Raw genomic sequence first — 21310 nt, 5'->3', positions numbered from 1 at the left:
GCGCCCACTTGGTTGCAAATTAGCAAAATCAGTCCCGCCCACCCCATATTTTTCAAAGACGACGAGGCAAACATTTTGCAGGGAAGATCCCCATTTTCAATTCAAAATCCTTGCGGAGATCTAGGAACCTGCATACTCTTATGAGCGTTCGACGGGGTGTTTTATCTCAGAGGGAGAGGTTTTTATGATAATATTTGTGTTTGCGGCTGTCCCCGGCACACACTCACGGCTGGTTGGCAGCGATTACTGTGATCGTGCCCGAACGTTTCTTAAACGGGGGGACTGAAGGAAGAGCCACCAGCTGTTGCTTGGATCTTTCGACAGCTCAAGTCACAAAGATAACCTTACGTGCATAATCGGGGCCCTTGTCTTTTCTATCCCATTAAGAACGGAATCCAGGATATCCTCCCTCCCTCTGCAGTACTGAGGACACTGCTCGTTCGGTGTCAGTGGGAGCCCTTGCAAACCGATACTGAAAAGGCCTACAATAGATTTCACCAGTGGCGTACCTCCCACGGGGACAGGTGGGGTCAAATGACTCTGGGCGCAAAGGTGGGAGGGGCACAAAATCGCCCCCCCCGCTGAACTGGGTTGGCACGGGGGAGGGGCCTAAAGACAGAGCCGGCCTGCTGCTTCGGTGCCTGTCTGAGCCGCCTCCTTCTCTTCACGGGCTCTTGGGGGGAAAGGTGGGAGGAGCTAGACTTGAAGGCTCGTTTCTGCCCTGCCCAGGGCCTGAGGAAGGAAGGAGGCGGCCTATAGGGAGGCGGGGGGAGGGGCGGCTTGGGCGCGCGCCACGGCAGCAGGCCAGTCCAGGAGCCGGTCTGCCGCTGCGATGCCCACCAAAGCCACCCCAAGCCCCGCCCCAAGAATGGGGGAAGTGCAAGGGCGGGGGGCACCTGGAGCAGGTGTTGTCCCCGGGTGCCATTCCCCCCTATATGCCTCTGGATTTCACATGGCATCATGGAGAAACACCAACATTAGAGAGTTTCCTGCTGGATCTGACTAGTAGTCCAGAATCCTGTTTTTGTGCAGTGGCTACCTACTTGTCCCGGCAGGTCAGCACACATGTCAAGACCTTCCTGTGTTGTTGCCTCAGCCCAGGCCTGGTCCCCATGGGTGTACACCATAGACAGCTTTGATCAGTTTAGAACAGTGTTTCCCAACCTTTTCGAGGTCAGGGTACTCTTGACCTCACTCTTCATATCTCACGATACCCCTGCCGCCACCCTCCACCTTCCCCTCCCATTGCCCCTGCTTGCCACACCCCCCACCTTCCCCTCCCAGGGTGAAAGGAAGCACTGGGGGTGGAGGTGGCTGCTGAACTTGTGGCAGGCCCTGCTCCATGGGCCAGCTCCGTGTCCTTGCTGGCGCCAGTGGGAGACACCACAAAAATGAGGGGGGGGGGTAGTGTTGCCGCGGTACCACTGGGACATGCTCACGGCACCCCAGGGTACCACGCAACCCTGGTTGAGAATGGCTGTTCTAAAGAATTGAAAATAAAGCATGTAAGTGAGCATACCTCTTTCTGACGGCGTTACGGCAAACTGGGTGCAAACTGATGATTATTGGAGGTGAACTCTGGTTCGCGTGATTGCTCGTGAACAAGGTAACGGATCACTGGAACAGTTTTGGGGGCTGAGGATGTGGCCCGCCAGAGTCTAAATCACAGCTATTAATAACGGGCACAAGTGGAAGAACACAGATGTTAATAATGTCCACACGTGGAAGAAGACTTTTCCTTCTTTTTAAAGAAAAGCAGTGTTTTTAATGTTCTGTGAAAGTCAGGGATGGCATTGCTTCAGGACGCTTATCAAGGCATTACAAGCACTAAAAATGCCATGAAAAAAACACACAAAAATACAACAGGTGTGTAGCTTTTCTGGGGGAGAGAGAGTACCATTTAAAAAAATAGTCCTTTCCCCTCTCACAGTTTTCTTGGACCTCTCGAATGTGGGTCAAAGGTTCCAACTGGGCCTGAAAAGGTTACATTTCAGAAGGAAAGTTACATTTAGGATTTCATGAAAGGGCTTCTGGGGTGAATAGTTAGCTGTTGTCTCTGAACAGCTCAGGAGACCAGTTCGCCATGTTAGGTGTGGAACGAGGCGTGGGAGGCCAGTTTGACCTGGTGCCACCTGAAACAGTGCAAGATCTGGAGGACGCCGCCACCATTACCGGCTGAGAATCAGCAACGTCTTCACGAAAAGAGGCTTCTGTTGGCTGCTGGCTTTGAGGAGTGAATTCTGTTCTTGCCAATCCGAGGATACGTCTGAGAACTGTCCGTCTTGTTCGCTTTTCAGAAAAAGGACTGTGATCCCAACACTTCCTCTTACTCAACCTAGACATTTTCGGATCCTGGAAAGGGTGTGTCTGCCTCCATTTCTTTTCAGATGGAGGAATCCATTCGTCGCTGTCGTTTCCAGATGGCTCCTGGGCTAGGCTCCCGTTGCTAGCCAACCCCGGAGTCATTGAAGTACCTGCTTCGGCAGCGCTCCCGCCCTTTGACCTCCTGGATTGCAGGAACTTGTTGACGAGCTGTTTTGCGAATGGGCCTTTGAAAGCAGCCCTGGACCTCTTCCATTTGGCCTCGATCCAAGGCAATCTATTCAGTGGCAATTCGCTAAGATTGGTTTCCGTCTTCCTAGGCAGTCTTGCTTGTTGACACGGTCTCACACGGGGAGTGGACTGGGAAGAAGGCACGAAGTCTCGGGAGTCCGAAAGACCGGGTCCCAACTCGGCAGCTGGGCCTGCCACCGGGGTGCTTGCTTTCGGCTCAGAAGAAGCCAACGACTCAAGAAAGGGTAGCCCATTCTGAGACGTATTCCAGCCAGCCCCCGACTCGCTCGGCCTGCGTCCAGAGGCCGTGGGCTTTGCGGCCATTGCGCCTCCCGGTGCTGAGCTTAACGTCCCTGCGACAACCTCCACCCCTGCGGCGCTGGCGTCAAAGAGGTCGGCCGAAGCATTGTAACCGCCCCAGGGGCAAATGGAAGAGTCCCGTAGCAAACTGCTGATCTCGCCCCCCTCACAATTATTTTCATGCACTTCTTGGAACGGCTGTCTTTCCCGATCCGCGTCTGGTTTTTCATGTGCCGCTGAGGTGAAGCCCTGCCCCCGGACGTTTGTCGGGTCAGAAGTTTGTTTCCGCTCATAGCGAGAACTTGATTTGTTCCGTGCATTGCCCTCACGCTTACAATTTACGTGGACGGGGCCCTTGCGGCAGCTACCGGCAGTCTTTAAAGAAGAGGGCACAGGGTGATTCTCATGACCAATCGTGTCTTCGACTTCTCCCTCCTTAGATGACGGGCAACTTCCTTTTGAGCCAGAAGGCTTAATTCCAGCTGGAGAAAGCTGAGTAGATGAATAGCTGATAGAGGCCCCCTGTTGATATTCTTTGCCACTAAGGGGTTGCCAGATGGCCTGGTGACGTGACGGAACGGGTTCTTTGGACACATCCTCTTTCTCAGCTACTTCTTGCGGTTTCTCACCTGCTTGGCTGGTCGCAGAAATGACCTCTAGCTGAAGGGGCGACCAGTTAACGTGTTTGTGGATTTCACCAGCCTGCTTGTCATGGAAGCGTCCCCAAGCTCTAGTCTCTGTGGGCGCCACCGTGGCCTGGCCTTTCTCGATTCTGGCAATGAATTCATCTAAGCTTTCAGAATAGGGCAATTCGTCCCCAAACCACGAGTCACCCTGAGAGCTTCCACTATCTCTAGAGTGGCCGGGATACGAGATCGGTGGACAAAAGGAATAACTTTGCAAAGGGTTGAGTGACTTTTCCAGACCGCAACTACGCCGGCTGCTGATTTTGCCAGGAGAGTCTTTCTTCCCTTTTTCTAATGGACTCCCCAATGATCTGCAGCCGTCTCTTTCTGAGGAATGGCTCTGTGCATCCTTTGTCACAAAGCTGCTGTCACGCCAAGAAGAACACAAACACAGTTTATCATCTCCCTGCACGTTCCTCTCATTTACAGTCAGGTTATCGTCCTGGGTGGTGTCGACTGATTGCCTGTGGTGCGGCAGACAAAAGGGGCTTCCGTCCAATCCGGGCTCATCGCAGGCGGGTCTGCTCAAACCTAAAGCTGTAGGGTCTGCAGCTGCTCCCCCAGAAACGGACGAGGAAGCCAGTCCAAATGACTGGGGCCAGAGGCTTGAAAAACAGTTCGTGTGACCTGAGAAAACCTGGTCTCCAGAGCCGTACCAGCTGCTGAGCTCCCCGCTTGGCTGATCGAGTGCTGTGAAGGTGCTACTGGGAGACCACGCGCCCCCATGGCCGACCGTGGAACGAGAACAGTGTTGGTGCTGATGGAGGTAATGGAGAACGGTGCAGCCCACGAGCCCGGGATTCGGTACAAACACTTGGCAAGCCGTGAGAGTTTTCACACGGCAACTGGCGCCATCTTGCTTATTGGAATCCTGCAAGGAAACAAATCAGATTCCCTCAGGGACCAACCACATGCAAAAAAAATGTATTTTCTGTTCTGTGGCCTAAAATTTAGAACATGCACAATTCGTGGTTTATACAAAACTGATTACTTTTGATCGATGTGCTCAGCCAGCAGGCTTCATTCCTGAGTTCAAAAGGTCAGAATTTTCACTGGCTGGTGGAAGAAAGCATCAGAAGGGAACAAGTGAATTTTCCTGGGGAGACTGACTCAGAGTTTTGGCGCCATTACTGAGAAGACAGCCTCCCGTGTTACTATCTGCCTAATCTTGGAAGGCCGGGAGCGCCCTGAGAAGGCCCTCCTAAGATGGCCACAGTGGTCTGGTAGCCTGCAGGCTAAAAAAGCTTTAACAATAAACAATACAGGAAGAGGAGGAGGAGTTTGGATTTATACCCCACCTTTCTCTCCTGTAAGGAGTCTCAGGGTGGCTTATAAGCTCCTTTCCCTCCCTACAACTGACACCTTGTGAGGTAGGTGGGGCTGAGAGAGTTCCTAAAAACTGTGACTAGCCCAAGGTCACCTAGCTGACCCATTACCTCTCCCTCCCTCCTCCCTCTAGGAGGATTAGGTTTAGGTGGGATGCCATCTTGGGATACAACTGCTGTTTTTATTATATTTATGGATGTCTGATTATGATGATTTTATACATGGTTTTTATGTTGTACACTGCCCAGAGCCCTCCGGGGATGGGGCGGCATATTAAATGAATGAATAAATAAATAAATAAATAGATAGATAGATAGATAGATAGATAGATAGATAGATAGATAGATAGATAGATAGATAGATAGATAGATAGATAGATAGATAGATAGATGATGATGATGATGATGATGATGATGTGTCGGAGTGCACAAGCTAATCTGGTTCCCCAGATAAGCCTCTGCAGCTCAAGTGGCAGAGCAAGGACTCAAACCCGGTTCTCCAGATTAGAGTGCACTTGCCCTTAACCACTACACCACGCTGGCTCTAGGGGGGAAGAGTCTAGGGGTGAGCAGGATCTGAGCATGGGGATCATCTGCCTGTAGGGAAAGTTTACACCCTCACCTGCCTGTGATTCAGTAGGCTTACCACTTTAGCACTAACTCAGCCTGAATTCTCACTGGGGATTGCAAAACAGGAATTCCAAGAAATTGATTTTTTTTTCCCAGAGAGAGGCAGCTTGATTTTCATCAGCAGGACCAACCGTGCTCATTAGAATTCCTCCCATGCCGGGTAGCTGCAGGCAGATGCTCCAGCTCCCCAGATATCTTTCAGCGCTGGCAGCAGCACGCAGCTGGGCGGATCTGCCATCTCCACACTCCCAATCAACACTGGGTTGAAAACGAAAATAAAAATCAACAGCCCAGAGAGGGGATTTTATTGTAGCGGCTTTGACTGGTCAGGAGGGGAACGCAGATAAACTGCCTAAAGAAACAGCTGGGTGGGGGCTCAAATAGACTTTTAGCTGTTGGTACGATGTTAAGTTGATGTCCCTGGAGAGTGTCAAGAGGTCAAAAACTTGCTGACATTAAGGCCCTGGAGAAATTAAAGCCACATTCCCAGCAGCTAACTGTGTGTTCCTTCTTTTAGACAAAGGTTCCTGAAATGCACTTTAGAAGAAGAAGAAGAGTTTGGATTTATACCCCACCTTTCTCTCCTCCAGGGAAACTCAAGGTGGCTTACAAGCTCCTTACCCTTCCTCTCTCCACAACAGACACCTTGTGAGGTAGGTGGGGCTGAGAGAGTTCGGAGAGAACTGTGACTAGCCCAAGGTCACCCAGCAGGAATGTAGCAGTGAGGAAACACATCTGGTTTACCGGATAAGCCTCTACCACTCAGGTGGAGGAATGAGGAATCAAACTTGGTTATCCAGATTAGAATCCACCTGCTCTTAACCACTACACCATGCTGGCTCTTAGTACTTGTGTTCTCACATCATCCCCCTCCTTCACTGCTTGATGGGGGGCGGGTGGGCAGGGCAAAATTGTCTGTAATCTTTCCAGTCACACAGGACCCTTTCGGAAGCTGACTTGCCAACAATGGAGTTCTGTGTAACCCGCTAACCTGACAACCCATGAAGAAAAGCTGGGCTTAACAACAGGACATTGCAAGGTCTCGATTGAACTCTGCATGCGCCGGGACCAACGCAACGAGAAGAAACTGTTTACCTTCACTCCAAAGATAAATTTCTTCCCGACAAAACAGGTTTCAACAGCCTGAATTAACACACTTGGTGATGTGTCTCTGGTCGCTTCTCCTGCTTCGGAGTTCAAGTCTTCAACGTACCTTTCAAACGGCAAAAGCAAAACACAATATTGAAAATCGGTTGACAGAGACAAAGCTCTTAGCGGAGGCTCATAATGACGTGCAGGTACAAACGCTTCCTGTTGCTGCGCATCATGCGCCCGAATGAGCACCAAAGGAATATTAGCAAATGCACTTGAGTTTCAACACCTGATGTGCCATTTCGCACATGAATGCGTTTTAAGGATGAAAGCAAGTGAGGTTTGCAATCACCTCCCGCCTCCAGAAAAGAACAACATCCTTTTTTTGTCAGATTTCAGCTATTCGAGAATCTGGGCTGTCGCTGGCTATTTGATTTTATTTTGTTTGTTTTGTTTGTGCTGTTTGTTTGTTTGTTTGTTTGTTTGTTTGTTCATTCATTCATTCATTCATTCATTCATTCATTCATTCATTCATTCATTCATTCATTCATTCATTCATTCATTCAACCAACTTATAGGCTGCACTGCATCCCCGAAGGGCTCGAGGCGGCTCACAACACGGCTGTTCTCCAAGACAGCAAATCAAAACAACATAAAACTTCCCCCCAGCATTTTCAATGGATGCCCCCTGGTTCTAGTATTGTGAGAAAGAGAGAAAAATTTCTCTCTGTCCACATTTTCTACCCCGTGCATAATTTTATAGACTTCAATCATATCCCCCCTCAGACGTCTCCTCTCCAAACTAAAGAGTCCCAAACGCTGCAGCCTCTCCTCATAAGGAAGGTGCTCCAGTCCCTCAAACTTAAGCAGCAGTTACATATGACAAATATAAATTAAACAACAAAAGTTGTTTAACAAAGTTGTTGTTGCATCAAAAGATGCAAAAAAACCTCTCTTACACTTCAACCCTCTATGTTTATTTTAAAAAAAATGCATAACACTTGTAAATCTGCAAAGAGATTTAAAGAGCGGCTGATCTGTGCTACAGAGGCTGTTAAAACCCTAGTGGCAAGTCATCCGTGGCACCACACGCCTAAAATTTTGCACAAGGCAACGCAACATTTGGAGGCTATCTCTGTTGTGCTCTGCCTGCGGCGACAAATTGCCTGATGCTCGTTGGCTGAGTCGACGAGATAGCCCAGAACGTTCTAACAACTCGTGGAACAAAGCTGTCAACAGCAAACGCTAGCAGTTCAGATTGTGCGAGAAAGAATTGGCTGGGATTGTCAGTCTGGCTGGGATTGTGCTCTGCAAAATGCCCTCTGTGGTCCAAGTTCTTCTTTGTACATGGAACGTTCCTAGATTCCCTGGCTTGCAAGGGAGAGAACGTCTGTGCCTTTACAAGTGGCACGCATACTGTCCAAATGAGGAGCCATGAGCAGGGGTGGTGGTGGTGGTGGTTAATTATTTCTCAAGTTCATCAGCTGAATCATACAATCAGAACCATATAATCATAAAAACCATATAATCAAAAAGGAGGTGGTGATGGCCACTAATCTGGATAGCTTGAAAAGGCGGTTGGATAGATTTATAGAGGAGAAGTCGATCTATGGCTACCAATCTTGATCCTGCATGATCTGAGACTGCAAATGCCTCAGCAGACCAGGTGCTCGGCAGCAGCAGCAGCAGCAGAAGGCCATTGCTTTCACCTCCTGCACGTGAGCTCCCAAAGGCACCTGGTGGGCCACTGCAAGTAGCAGAGTGCTGGACTAGATGGACTCTGGTCTGATCCAGCTGGCTCTTTCTCATGTTCTTATGCTCTTAAAACAGAACCATATATTCATAGCGTTGGAAGGGGCCATACAGGCCACCTGGTCCAACACCCTGCTCAATGCAGGATCAGCTTAGAGAATCCCAGACAAGCATTTGTCCAGCCACTGCTGGAAGACTGCCTGCCAGTGAGGGGGAGCTCACCACCTCCCTAGGTAGTTGATTCCACTGCTGAACTACCCTCACTGTAAATTTCCCCCCTTAGAAGAGTTTAGATTTATACCACACTTTTCTCTCCTGCCAGGAGACTCAATGTGGCTTACAAGCTCCTTTCCCTTCCTCTTCCCACAACAGACACCTTGTGAGGTAGGTGGGGCTGAGAGAGTTCAGAGAGAACTGTGACTAGCCCAAGGTCACCCAGAAGGACTGTAGGAGTGCGGAAACACATCTGGTTCATCAGATAAGCCTCTGTCAGTTGGAGGAGTGTGAAATCAAACCCGGTTCTCCAGATTAGAATCCACCTGCTCTTAACGATTACCCCACACTGGCTCTCAGTGTCCAGTACCTTAATGTCCAGTACCTTTCTGCCTGCAATTTAAACCCATTATTGTGAGTCCTATCCTCTTCTGCCATCAGGATCAGCTCCCTGTCCCCTAACAGCCCTTCAAATATTTAAAGAGAGCAATTATGCCCCCCCCCCCTTCTTCTTCAGATTAAACATTCCCAGATCCCTCAGCCTTTCCTTGCAGGGCTTGCTCTCCACGTTTTTTAATAGCTGCGCAAATTTAATTGCCCTTATTAGCACATACCAGCTTGGTAACCAAGCAGCTAGTTGAACAACAAATGTTTGGGAGATATAATTAAATCACATGCAGGCTGGGATGCGTTGAGGGGAGGCGGCTCCGTCAGGAGGACGGGAGCGTCGCGTTTGTTCACCTCTGCAGACTCTCTGCTGGAACGCCAAAGAAAGTTTCCAAACAGCTGCCGAACACGGTCACCAGAAACACCTCGTGAGCGTCGGCTACTTCAAGCGAGAGCCGATACCTGTAGTTGGCTTCCCTGGCGTCACCTGAGCAGCCACATTTCAGGCAGCTGTATCTGGTAGGAGATGATAAGACGGAATAGTTTAATGCTTGCACGTCGTGCGAGCACATATATCGGTGAGGCGGCAGCGTTTCTGATCAATTGTCTGTCAGCATTATAGGATTGTGAACAAAAAACGGTGTCAGAAAAGGCAAAAATGGTCGGGTTCTGCTGAATATTATTATTATTATTATTATTATTATTATTATTATTATTATTATTATTATTTAGTATACCGGGCGGTGTACAGATAAAACATCAGCTAAAACATACATATAATTAAAACAACAGTCATATCTTAAAGCATCGCCCGTGCCCTTACGAAACCCTCCTAATGCGAAATAATGGGTCCTGATGGTATTCGGGCCCATGGGGGTAAAGAGGAGGGGGAAGGGACACCCTCAGCGGCCAGTCTCTCCAAGGGCCCGGTGGAACAACTCAGTCTTACAGGCCCAGTGGAAATCCCCAAGGTCCCGCAGGGCCCGGACAGCTGGAGGGAGAGTGTTCCACCAGGCCGGCGCCAGAACCGTGAAGGCCCTGGCTCGAGTGGAGGCCAGCCGCATCATTGAGGGGCCAGGGACTTCCAGTAAATTGGCCTCTGCTGAGCGCAGAGGTCGAGTTGGAACATATGGGGTAATGCGGTCCTGAAGGTACGAGGGTCCCAGGCCGCGCAAGGCCTTAAAGGTCAACACCCACACCTTGAAGATGATTCGGAATTCAACCGGGAGCCAATGCAGGCAGCGCAACATGGGAGAACCGGGTTCAAATCTCTGTGCAACTTTGGAATTCTAGGGCCAAAGCAGACGCCACACGAGCAATCCATGGACTGAATCAAGGGTGAGGGTATGGATTGGGAAAGTTTGGTTAGATTGGCTTTCTACCGACACTCGCAGGCTAACCTAGAACAGAATTCCCAGGTAGGCAGAAGACTGTAGATTTCAGTGTCTTGAGCTAGCGTTTGGCCTGCCCAACCAACAAAGGATGGTAACTGATATATTAAGGGGGAGTAACTGACAATGGATTGAGCTAGATGGCCCAAGTCAGCTGCATCACATCAGATCTCAGAAGCTAAGCAGGGTTCACCCTGCTTAATCTTGGATGGGAGACCTACAAGAAAAAGAAGAAGAGTTTGGATGTATATCCGCCCTTTCTCTCCTGTAAGGAGACTCAAAGGGGCTTACAATCTCCTTTCCCTTCCTGCAAACAACACCCTGTGAGGTAGGTGGGGCTGAGAGTGCTCTGAAGAACTGTGACTAGCCCAAGGTCACCCAGTTGCCGTGTGTTGGAGTGCACAAGCTAATCTGGTTCCCCAGATAAGCCTCCACAGCTCAAGTGGCAGAGCAGGGAATCAAACCCGGTTCCTTCAGATTAGAGTGCGCCTGCTCTCAACCACTACACCACGCTGGCTCTCTAATGTCTAAAGCTGCTATGCTCCCCGGAATCTGGCAACCCTACTTCGGATCCACTGTGCAATGGATCTAACTTGGACGCTGACCCCCTTCCCAGTGAATTGAAGTTGGTAACCCATCACCTCTGGACAGATTCACTGAGAACTTCTTGCGTCGTCGGCACTCCTGGGGGGTGGACTTACCTCTCCAAATCTAGGCAGAGCCTGGAAAAGCAGTTTTGGCACGACGGATACACGAAGTTGGAGTTCTGGACCGAAATCACGGAGGCAGTAAGGAACCTTCTCCTGCCATTCATGGGCTGAACGCGTCAGCTATGAAGAGAAAACAGGCGGCATCTCAGACCATTACGAGTTCTGCAAAGCACGTGCCTCTTAACACAGAAATGTCCGGGGCCACTTTGTGCACCTGTGGAAGAACGTTTTTTGTTGTGTGCCTGCTACATGTAAAGAATCCCCTCACATCTGAAGGTCAAACAAGTACTCAGAGGCATCCTGGGCCCACACCTGTGACCAACTGTTTCCTTGACCATGCACTTAGTGGCGTCCTCCATTCAAATATTACAGTATTCACTGTGAGGCCACGCTGCAAGTGCCTTGTGTCCTGTTCCTTTTATTTATTTATTTATACCCCACCCTATACTGCAGTCTCAGGGCGGCTAACAAATAGGGATGAAACCCTGTTAAAGTGGCGTCCTCCATTCAAATATTACAGTATTCACTGTGAGGCCACGCCGCAAATGCCTTGTGTCATGTTCGTTCATTCATTCATTCATTCATTCATTCATTCATTCATTCATTCATTCATTCATTCATTCATTCATTCATTCATTCATTTATACATACATACCCCACCCTATACTGCAGTCTCAGGGCGGCGAACAAATAGGGAGGAAACCCTGTTAAAGTGGCGTCCTCCATTCAAATATTACAGTATTCACTGTGAGGCCTTACGCCCGCCAAATACAAGCCTTGTGTCACATGTTAGTTCTGATTAGATCTCGTTACCGCGTTAGATTACGTTAGGAACATGAACTCGTTTGTTCATTTCATTCCATTTGTTCATTCATTCATTCATTCATTCATTCATTCATTTATACATACATACCCCACCCTATACTGCAGTCTCAGGGCGGCTAACAAATAGGGAGGAAACCCTGTTAAAACATACAAAGTCAACATCAAAATAAAAACATAGCTAAAGTAATACGTAAAGTCCATTAAAACCCCATTAAAAATCCCACCCCCCCCCCTGTGGCTAACATCAATAAAAGGGTCCACTGAAAATGTAAGTCATCGCGGCGTCCAATGCAGCAAACAATAAAACCTGAAAAAGTTAATTAAATATACCAGCTCACTCCCAAATAGCAGATGTGACAACTTCAAAAACTAAACTATAATGAACTAAAATAGAGTCTGCTCTACCTACAGCAGCAGTTCTCAACCTGTGGGGTTGCGACCCCTTTGGGGGTCGAACGATCCTTTCACAGGAGTCGCCTAAGACCGTCGGAAAACACAGTTATGAAGTAGCAATGAAAATAATTTTATGGTTGGGGGTCACCACAACATGAGGAACTGTATTAAAGGGTCATAGCATTAGGAAGGTTGAGAACCACTGACCTACAGAATAACCCTCTCCAAATGGCCCCAAACGGGCGGTGCCCTTGTGCTGTTTTGAGCAGGGAGGTCCCCAACCTTTCTGTGCCAAAGGCACATGTGGAATTCTGACGTGGCACGGTGGGCACGGCAACAAAATGGCTGTCGCAGGAGGCGGAGCCAGGTGCTAAATAATTGCCGCAGCTTAACTCCAGGAATCCAGCTTGGGTTCATGTGTTGGGTGGCAGCTGCGGCTGAAGCAACATAGGGGGGAAAATCTGCATAGCCACTCAAATCTCCAGTAGTCAATCATAAGCCTTGATGGGCAAAAGCCCTCCCTAGCCTCACCAATTTTCTAAAAATACTCCAGAAAAGATGTCTTGAGGGAAGATCTTTGTCCACCAAGAAATAAAATACAATAGTAGTTTGAAAGTTGACAATGGCCTAAACCAGAAGCTTGCAAACTACACGCCCTGATAGTACTTCTAATGTGTCAATAAATAAAACATTCAAGGGTCCTGCAAGCCCCCACAGAGGATCCTGCCTGCTGCATCTCTGCTCGATTTGCTGCACTCCCTATGCCAGTGGTGGCGAACCTATGGCACAGGTGCCAGAGGTGGCACTCAAGAGTCCTCTCTGTGGGCACGCGCAAAGAGAGCTTATCATGTGGGGGGGATCGCCCCCCCCCCCCACATCTAGGCTGGCCTGGGCCACTGGGCTCAATTATTAGCATTAAACCTAAGACCTAGTTTTGGGGAAGCAGTGTAGGTAACCCTGTTAAGCGCTGTTAAACCCCACTGATTTTCATGTGAAGAACTAAAGCACGATCCTTTACCTGGGAATAAGCTTTGTTGCTGGCAATGGGGCTTGCTTCTGAGTAAACACTCCTAGGGTCATGATTGACCCGTTCGAAGAGTTGCATGATTGCTTCAAAGCAAAGCCAACGACTACCACCAAGCTTACTCCCCAGTAATGCATGCCTCGGAGCCAACTGTTTTTTTCTAAACGAAAACCTCAATATTCAGGTTAAATTGCCGTGTTGACACTTTGCGATAAATAAATGGGTTTGGGGTTGCAATTTGGACACTCGGTCTCAAAAAGGTTCGCCATCACTGCCCTATGCAATATGTCTACAGCAAGTGGCAAGTCGTTCCACCTCATTTCTTCATTAGCTCTGTGGGCTATTCCAGCAAACTAACGCAGACACAGAACTAAATTATTTCCGGTATGTGTGACTGGCTAGTTACCCATTGTGTCTCTGCATGAGTCACTGCTCTGGGCTCCCTTCCTTCCAATCAGACAGCAACATGGGGTTGGTCCTCAGAGGATGCCATACAGACATACTCTGAAAGCGTACTTTTCCCAGAGTTTTATACACGCTAATGCAGGGTTATAAAATCGAATTAGGCTATCAAAGGTTTGGAAACACTGTAAAAAAAAGAAAGCAAAACGATCTCAAAGTGTATTTATTCATCCCCAGTATTGGCTGATGCTTCCGTGGCTCATTTGCGAGTGCTCGAGGCAAAATCGGGACGTGGCTTCCAGAAAACATAATTTTGTTTAGAACGGGTCCCCGTGCAGTAATAAAATAAAAGCGCAGATGTGAGCCTTAATACCGACTCTCTGAAAATTTGAAGGGCTCTTTTGGGTAAACTAGATTTTTAACAGTAGCGCCCCCCAGACTGTGTGTGCAAGCTGAAGATGATGCTGTATAAGCCTATGCTATAAATCCTGATTTCTCAGTGTTGTTCAGCCTCTCTTACCATAGCTAAGAGAATGCAAGAAATCCTGCCCCGCCCCCCTATTTTGCTTAGCTCCACTCTCCTCATTTGTGTTCCTTTTATAGATGTTAGAACTGAGCACTCCTTATCGTTTCTGTCAGCATGGCCAATTGGCCATGCTGGTAGGGGCTGATGGGAATTGTAGTTCCTGAACATCTGGAGAGCCGCAGGTTCCCTACCCCTGTTTTATACCATTCATTGCCTACACTGACTCGACTTCTAGAAAGGCAGCCATGTTACAGATGAAACAGAGCATCTTGTTAAGGGACCACTATTTATTTATTTGCCAGCAGGTCCCAGCTGACTTCTGGAGCCCCCATAGAATTTTCAGTGTGGTGCCGTGGTTAAGAGCAGGTGCGCTCTAATCTGGAGAACCGGGTTTAAAATCCCCGCTCTGCCGCCTGAGCTGTGGAGGCTGATCTGGGGAACCAGATTAGCTTGTGCACTCCACCACACATGCCAGCTGGGTGGCCTTGGGCTAGTCACCGTCCTTCGGAGGTCTCTCAGCCCCACCCACCTCACAGGGTGTTTGTTGGGGGGGGGGGAAGGGAAAGGAGATTGTCAGCCCCTTTGAGTCTCCTTACAGGAGAGAAAGGGGGGATAGAAACCCAAACTCTTCTTCTCTTTCTTGGAGGTCTCCCATCCAAGAGTAAGTAGGGTGGGTTTCCCAGGTTGTGTGGTTGCAGTCTGGTAGCTTTAGCTCAACCAGGGTTCCGTGGTACCCTGGGGTGCCGTGAGCATCTCCCAGGGGTACCGTGGCAACACTACTGCCCCCCCTTTTTGTGGTGTCTCCCACCGGCGCCAGCAAGGACATGGAGCTGGCCCATGGGGCAGGGGCTGCCGCAAGGTCAGCAGCCACCCCTCCCCCCCTCCAATGCTTCCCTTCACCCTGGGAGGGGAAGGTGGGGGTATGGCAAGCAGGGGCAATGGGAGGGGAAGGTGGGGTGGTGGCGGCAGGGGTACCGTGAGATATGAAGAGTGAGGTCAAGGGTACCCTGACCTCGAAAAGGTTGGGAAACACTGTCCTAACGTTTCACCCACATCCACGGCTGGCATCTTCAGACGCATGTCACTGCGAGATGTGTTTCTCTCTGCGGCACGGCGTGGATTTGCCGTTGTCTGCAGAGCAACCTCGGCCGTCCTTGGTGGTCTCCCATCCGAGTACTAACCAGGGCTGACCCTACTTAGCTTCTGAGGATCTGACGAGCTCGGGCCAATTGGGCTTGAAGATGGGAGAAACAGATTCATCCATTTTGCTTTCCCCCCCAAAATTACATGGTGTCAGACGCAGAGCTCTGCGGAGAATAGGGCCCCTCTGTTTTGCTCCAGTGTTTACTGCCCTCTAGTGGACTAGCTCTGAGTCACAACCATACAAGTAATGTTAGTTTTTAAGGAGCCGGAGGATGACTAGCGGATTGTTTGCTACTTAAAACACATGCAATTGCGTGCCTTCAGATGCCAAGAAAATCTCAAAACTCCAGCTGTTGTAGAAAGTGCCATTAAATCACAACCCGCTTATGGCAACCCCAGAAGACTACACATAATAGGAAAAACTGCCACACCTCAAGCTGCTGAACCAGGCACACAACATTAGAACACACAATGTGTGGTTTAATAAAGACATGCAAAAGTAGAAAATATCACATACGCCAACGAACGAGAACCCAAACAGTGAGCTGTCCCTTGCCAAATTGCAGCAAAACTTGGGAACATCAATGGTTTCAAACCTCTGGGCTGCAAAGACCCGCCTCCGAGGATCTCGGCTAACTCCACAGAGTCTCCGAACTTCCTGATACAGTCAGTAATGAGACCAATGGAAATAAAGCACACAAACTTCTTAGTGGAATGAAATGGATCTAATAGGTCTCCGAAGGAATCCAATGGCACAGGTTCAGAGTGAGCTGGAGAAGAACGGACAGTCCCAATTCCTGGAATCAATCTGGTAGCAAGTCTCAGAAAAATAAAAAAATGTGTTCCGCGGTAATTGACAAGTTTTCGCTAATGGGCTTCCTCAGCAGAAAACCTTAAATATTGCATGCTTGCCTCGATTTGAACAGGGCCGTTTCCGCACAACAAAATTATACCTGTGAACTACGGGTTTTTTTTTAACCTGGGTCTATTTTATCCCGGTTTCTACCTCTGCACAGCTGCCTGTTTCTTTCCAGGAGCCGAGTTAGGACTGGGAGGTAACGCTCCAGTTTGTTCCGCACGAGCCTGGGTCCTTTGTATTTACACTGCAAGTGCATCTCTGTTGATTGGTCGACCCAGAGTGGCGAGGCAGGGAAAATAAACTGATTCTGCTTCCGTGGTGTTTGCATGGCAGCAGGGTCACCCCAGGATATTTGAAAAGAATCGCCAATTTGACAATTTTTGAAAATCCCGGGCTAAGGGAAATATTGCGGGGCAACACCAGGGCAGGCCCGTTTTAGCACCGGGAACCGTGCAGAAAACTTGGACAAACCTGGATATTTCAGTTGCCCGTCCCGGGATATTTAGACCATATGGAAACAGCCCAGCCACTGACTGCCTCCATGTAGTACTCTTGGACTTCCTCGGGGGTCGCCCTTCCCAGTAATAACCAGGGCCGACCCTGCTTAGCAGCCAAGATATGATGTGATCAGGCTAACCTGGGCCATGCAAGTCACGGCAAAACTCATTTAAACACTAGACCCGTGGTGGCGAACCTTTGGCACTCCAGATGTTATGGACTACAATTCCCATCATGATGGGAATTGTAGTCCATAACATCCGGAGTGCCAAAGGTTCACCACCACTGCACTAGACTAATACTGGGTACAAACAGCTGCTGTAGCCGCAATCCTATGCATGTTTCACCTGGAAGCAAGTTCTGTAGAATAACGCAGGATATACTTCTTAAGAGACATGCCCGAAAGATTCTGACTACCCTACACATTCACCTAAAGTTGTAAAGGAATTCTGCTGTACCTTAAGCACTTGTGATGGCAAAAATGGTAATCATTTGGGATCCATTAATCCAAAGTGCAGGTGAGGAATCAGTGGGCTGAAACATATGAGGAGCTACAAGGGCAAACAGAGGAGGTCAAACGCTATCTCGATTTTCAAAAAATGGAGGAGAGACGACACAGGAAACTACAGCCCAGCCAGTCTGTCTTTTGTTACTGGGACAATACTGGAGCACATTTTTGTAAAAATCAATCTGTGAGCATCTGAAGGACAGCTTGGATACCTGGGGAAATCAGCATGGATCTGTCCCCAACAGGTCCCGCCAGACCAACTTCGTTTCCTTCTTTGATCGAGTGATTAGTTTACTGGATCAAGGGAATACAGTCGAAGATGTTTACCTAGATTTCAGTAAAGCTTTTGACAGGGTTCCCTATGATGATGTTGGGTAAACTGGAGGACTGTGGAGTGGACACTAGGATAGTTATGTGGACAGGGAAATGGTTAGAGAACCACACTCAAAGAAGAATGGATTTATACCCCGCCTTTCTCTCCTGCAAGGAGTCTCAAGGTGGTTTACACACTCCTTTTCCCTTCCTCTCCCCACAACAGACACCTTATGAGGTAAGTGGGCTGAAGGAACTGTGACTAGCCCATGGTCACCCAGCAGGCTTCATGTGTAGGAGTGGGGAAACCAATCCAGTTCACCAGACAAGAGTCTGCCGCTCATGTGAAGGAGTGGGGAATCAACCCTGGTTCTCCAGATTAGAGTCTACCGGCTCTTGACCACTACACCATGCTGGCTGTCAACAGCATTTCATCCAAACAGAGGGAAGTATCCAGTGGGGTGCCACAGGGCTCAGTTCTGGGCCCGGTACCTTTCTATACTTTTATAAATGATCTGAATGAGGGAGTGGAGGGACTACTCCTTAAATTTGCAGATGACCCCAAATTGGGAGGAGCAACAAACACCCCAGAAGACAGAGACAGAATTGCAGGAGAGATATGAACACACTGGAAAAGCGAGCAAGATTCAGTTCAACAAGGATAAGTGCTGAGTTCTACATCTGGGTAAAAAAAAATAAGAAGAGGAGTTTGAATTTATACCCCAACTTTCTGTCCTGTAAGAAGACTCAAGGTGGCTTACAAGCTCCTCTCCCACTACACCACAATACCTCACCATATGTAGAAGAAGAAGAGTTTGGATTTATATCCCCCCTTTCTCTCCTGCAGGAGACTCAAAGGGGCTGACAATCTCCTTGCCCTTCCCCCCTCACAACAAACACCCTCTGAGGTAGGTGGGGCTGAGAGAGCTCCGAGAAGCTGTGACTAGCCCAAGGTCACCCAGCTGGCGTGTGTGGGAGTGCACAGGCTAATCTGAATTCCCCAGATAAGCCTCCACAGCTCAGGCGGCAGAGCTGGGAATCAAACCTGGTTCCTCCAGATTAGATACACGAGCTCTTAACCTCCTACGCCACTGCTGTAACAGATAAAACTATGAAATATTTTTTTAAATCAAGGTAGTGTTAAAGTTGCCACCCTCCAGGTGGAGCCTGGAGATCTTCCACCATTACAAGGGAGCTCCATATCACAGAGGTTAGTTCCCCAAAGGTGTCAAACTCGCAGCCCTCCAGATGTTATGGACTACAGTTCCCATCATCCCCTGATGGGGATGATGGGAACTGTAGTCCATAACATCTGGAGGGCTGCAAGTTTGACTCCTATGCCCTAGAGAAAATGGCAGCTTCAGAGGGTGGACTCTATGGCATTATGCCCAGCTCCCCAAACATCACCCTCCTCAGGCTCCGCCCCCAAGTCCCCATGAATTTCCCAACTTTATGTCCCACTCCCAAATCCCCATTAAATTTCCCCCTTTAGTCATAGAATCCTCCTCCACTATCCAAAGTGGGAGGGAAAGCCACACCTGTTGGATTTCTGCCTGGTGTGTCCCTTTTAAAGTGACAGGAGACCAAATGCTTGAGGTCAGGCAAGAAAAGAGAGCAGCTGACCCAAGTTGACTTACCCACTCCCAAACATTCTCCAGGCAGCCCCCGCCTTTCCCCAGAAGGAAGTGACGACACCAGTTTCGCTTTCACGCGCACCGATCCCCAATCAGACTCCTGACCGGCTGGAAGAGAAGAGACGCGCAGACAGGTCAGTCAGCCGTCTTTCCCGCCTCAGGCGAACCAGCCAATCGCCGCTCGAGCCCCACCTTCTCTCCCGCCCCGCACCTAGTCCCTGAGCCAATCGAAACACTCGGTTGCTCTTTCCAACCGTCTCCCAAGCCCAATTTCTCTCCGCTCCCCCTTCGGTCTGTCAATCGCCAAGCGTCGACCAATCCGCTGAGAGCATAGCCCGAGTCTCTCTCCTTGTCCGCTTTTGAGGCGCAAACAGGTACCCGCGGCGGCTGTGGGTGGAGTCAAGATCGCCCCGCCCTCTGAAAGTGGGGTATAAAAGAGTGACGCGCTGCTCCGCCCCTCTGGAAGCGGGGTATAAAAGGGTGAGGCGATGCTCCGCCTGAGGCACTTCAGGAGAGTCGCGGAGCTATGAGGGTTTGGTGGAGTCTTTGGGGGTTTCTGGGGGTCGGGGTAGCGGTGGTCTGTGAGGCTGCCCTGGGCTCCTACCCTCGTCTCCGCTCGGCCTCCCGCCCGGATCCCGCCTCGGCTTCCTTCAGTCGCTCTTATCGTACCTGCTACTTCGACCAGAAGGTGAGGATAGCCAGAATAGCCTCCTCGTGAGACTATTGAATGTGACTGACCTGAACAAACAAACAATCTTTAAAGTTGCTAGTTTTCCAAGGGGGGGGGGGGGTGTCCCTGGAACTCATGGCCACTTGACATAAATTCTTCTACACTATTTATTCAAATCGGGTCTTTTTCTCAGGTATATGGGTCTTATATTAGCATGCAGATAACATTTTGGTCCAATGGTAATGTAATATTTTGAAATTTAAAAATCCCCAAATTTTACTATTTTTTCCAGGAATGCTGTAACAACAATGCGTGTGTCTTACATTAGCAGGCCAGTGACAGTTATGTCCAATAATAATGTGATTTTTTAACCTTCTTTCTGAACAAATATTACAAATTGGGGGTTTCCCCTGGTATGCTATAATAAGGATATGTATGTCTTACAATAGCATGCGGGTAACAGTTAAGTCCAATAATAACGTGATTTTTTTGACAAATTTTACAATTTTTTTCCAGGTATGCTATGAAAATGATGTATGTATCTCACATTAGTATACAAATAGCAGTGATGTCCAGTAATAAAAATATATAACATTTTTGAGAGGGTTGCCTTACATTGCAGGGTTGTAATTTTTAACACTGTTCAAATTGTTTTTTTCCAGGTATGCTATAAGAACGATATGTGTGTTGTACATTTGCATACAAATAACAATAATATCTGGTAATAATAAGTATATAACATTTTTTAGAAAGGGTCGTCTTATTCGCAGGGTTGTAATTTTAAAAAAGTAGGTGTGTGTTTTGCATTATCATACAGATAACTGTTATATCCAATAATAAAATGTACATCGCCTTTTTAAAGGAGACAGCCTTCTATTCAGGGCTGTCTTCCTTATGTGTGAATACAATACGCGACTCTTCCCTGCTGTTCTCTCCCAGAGTAACTTAGTACATTGTTCTTGCAGCGACAACCATGTGAGGTAGGCTGAGCTGAAGGAGAATGACCAGTGCAAAGTTACATTTAAGTTTCTGGTCACAGGGGGGATTGGAACTTGGCTCCAACATTCTAATCATGGCACCATGCTGACTTTTACGAAAACGTTCTGCTTGCGGTTCTTCATCTCGCATTGGTGTGCCCTCGTCTTGTGACTGTGCAGCGTGTCAATACTGAATTGGTGTGGGGAGGCAGTCTCGCACCTTGCCCTTGAGAGGGGAAGACGAAGTGAATCTCTTTTAGGGAGTTTGCTTTCCCCCCTGAGAATCCAGAAAACAGGACTTCAGCTCCTTGAGGATGGATAAAAACGTCTTGGATAGAAACTGTCAGAACATGTCCGTGGAATTTACTGCTGTTGCATGTGACCACGGCTTTGGGGTTAAATTATAAGGGTGGGGGCAGTAGCCAACCCTTCCGTGAACTGGTTGATCCAGCCTGCATTGCTTCATTCTCCACCCCCAAGGATATGTCTTTCACATTCAA

At 48.7% G+C, this 21310-nt stretch overlaps 2 protein-coding genes across 4 annotated transcripts in view; one reads left to right on the top strand and one right to left on the bottom strand.

The window, feature by feature from the left end:
• Positions 1–1742: 1742 nt before the first annotated feature.
• On the bottom strand, positions 1743–19298 carry DDIAS (DNA damage induced apoptosis suppressor). Of its 3 annotated transcripts, XM_048493372.1 has the most exons (5): positions 19167–19298; positions 11031–11159; positions 9293–9454; positions 6590–6707; positions 1743–4410 (listed from the first exon to the last, which is right to left on the bottom strand). In XM_048493372.1, the coding sequence occupies exons 2-5, from the start codon at positions 11141–11143 to the stop codon at positions 2044–2046; spliced, it is 2760 nt and encodes a 919-aa protein (XP_048349329.1). In that variant the 5' UTR covers positions 11144–11159; positions 19167–19298; the 3' UTR covers positions 1743–2043. The 3 variants fall into 3 exon arrangements, with proteins under 3 accessions (XP_048349329.1, XP_048349330.1, XP_048349331.1); XM_048493373.1 differs by lacking the exon at positions 9293–9454; XM_048493374.1 differs by lacking the exons at positions 6590–6707; positions 9293–9454; positions 11031–11159; positions 19167–19298 and adding an exon at positions 5626–5674.
• Positions 19299–19482: 184 nt separating this feature from the next.
• Positions 19483–21310, top strand: part of LOC125430496 (prolylcarboxypeptidase) — a 50390-nt gene continuing 48562 nt past the window's right edge. The window contains exon 1 of the mRNA XM_048492426.1: positions 19483–19851. Coding sequence (XP_048348383.1) covers positions 19690–19851 — 162 coding nt within the window. The 5' untranslated portion in view covers positions 19483–19689. The remainder of the gene's footprint in view (positions 19852–21310) is intronic.

This window comes from Sphaerodactylus townsendi, linkage group LG04 (genome assembly GCF_021028975.2).
Source record: "Sphaerodactylus townsendi isolate TG3544 linkage group LG04, MPM_Stown_v2.3, whole genome shotgun sequence".
Lineage (NCBI taxonomy): Eukaryota > Metazoa > Chordata > Lepidosauria > Squamata > Sphaerodactylidae > Sphaerodactylus > Sphaerodactylus townsendi.
Note: the sequence above shows the minus strand (reverse complement) of the source record. Positions and strands in the feature narration are given on the sequence as shown.

Excerpts from the sequence above, each read along its gene's own strand:
- DDIAS (XM_048493372.1), bottom strand. The coding sequence starts at position 11,143 with ATGAATGGCAGGAGAAGGTTCCTTACTGCCTCCGTGATTTCGGTCCAG. Across the intron at positions 9,455-11,030 it reads CTCTGCCTAGATTTGGAGAG|ATACAGCTGCCTGAAATGTG; the intron begins GTAAGTCCACCC and ends ATCTCCTACCAG. Across the intron at positions 6,708-9,292 it reads CCAGCAGAGAGTCTGCAGAG|GTACGTTGAAGACTTGAACT; the intron begins GTGAACAAACGC and ends GCCGTTTGAAAG.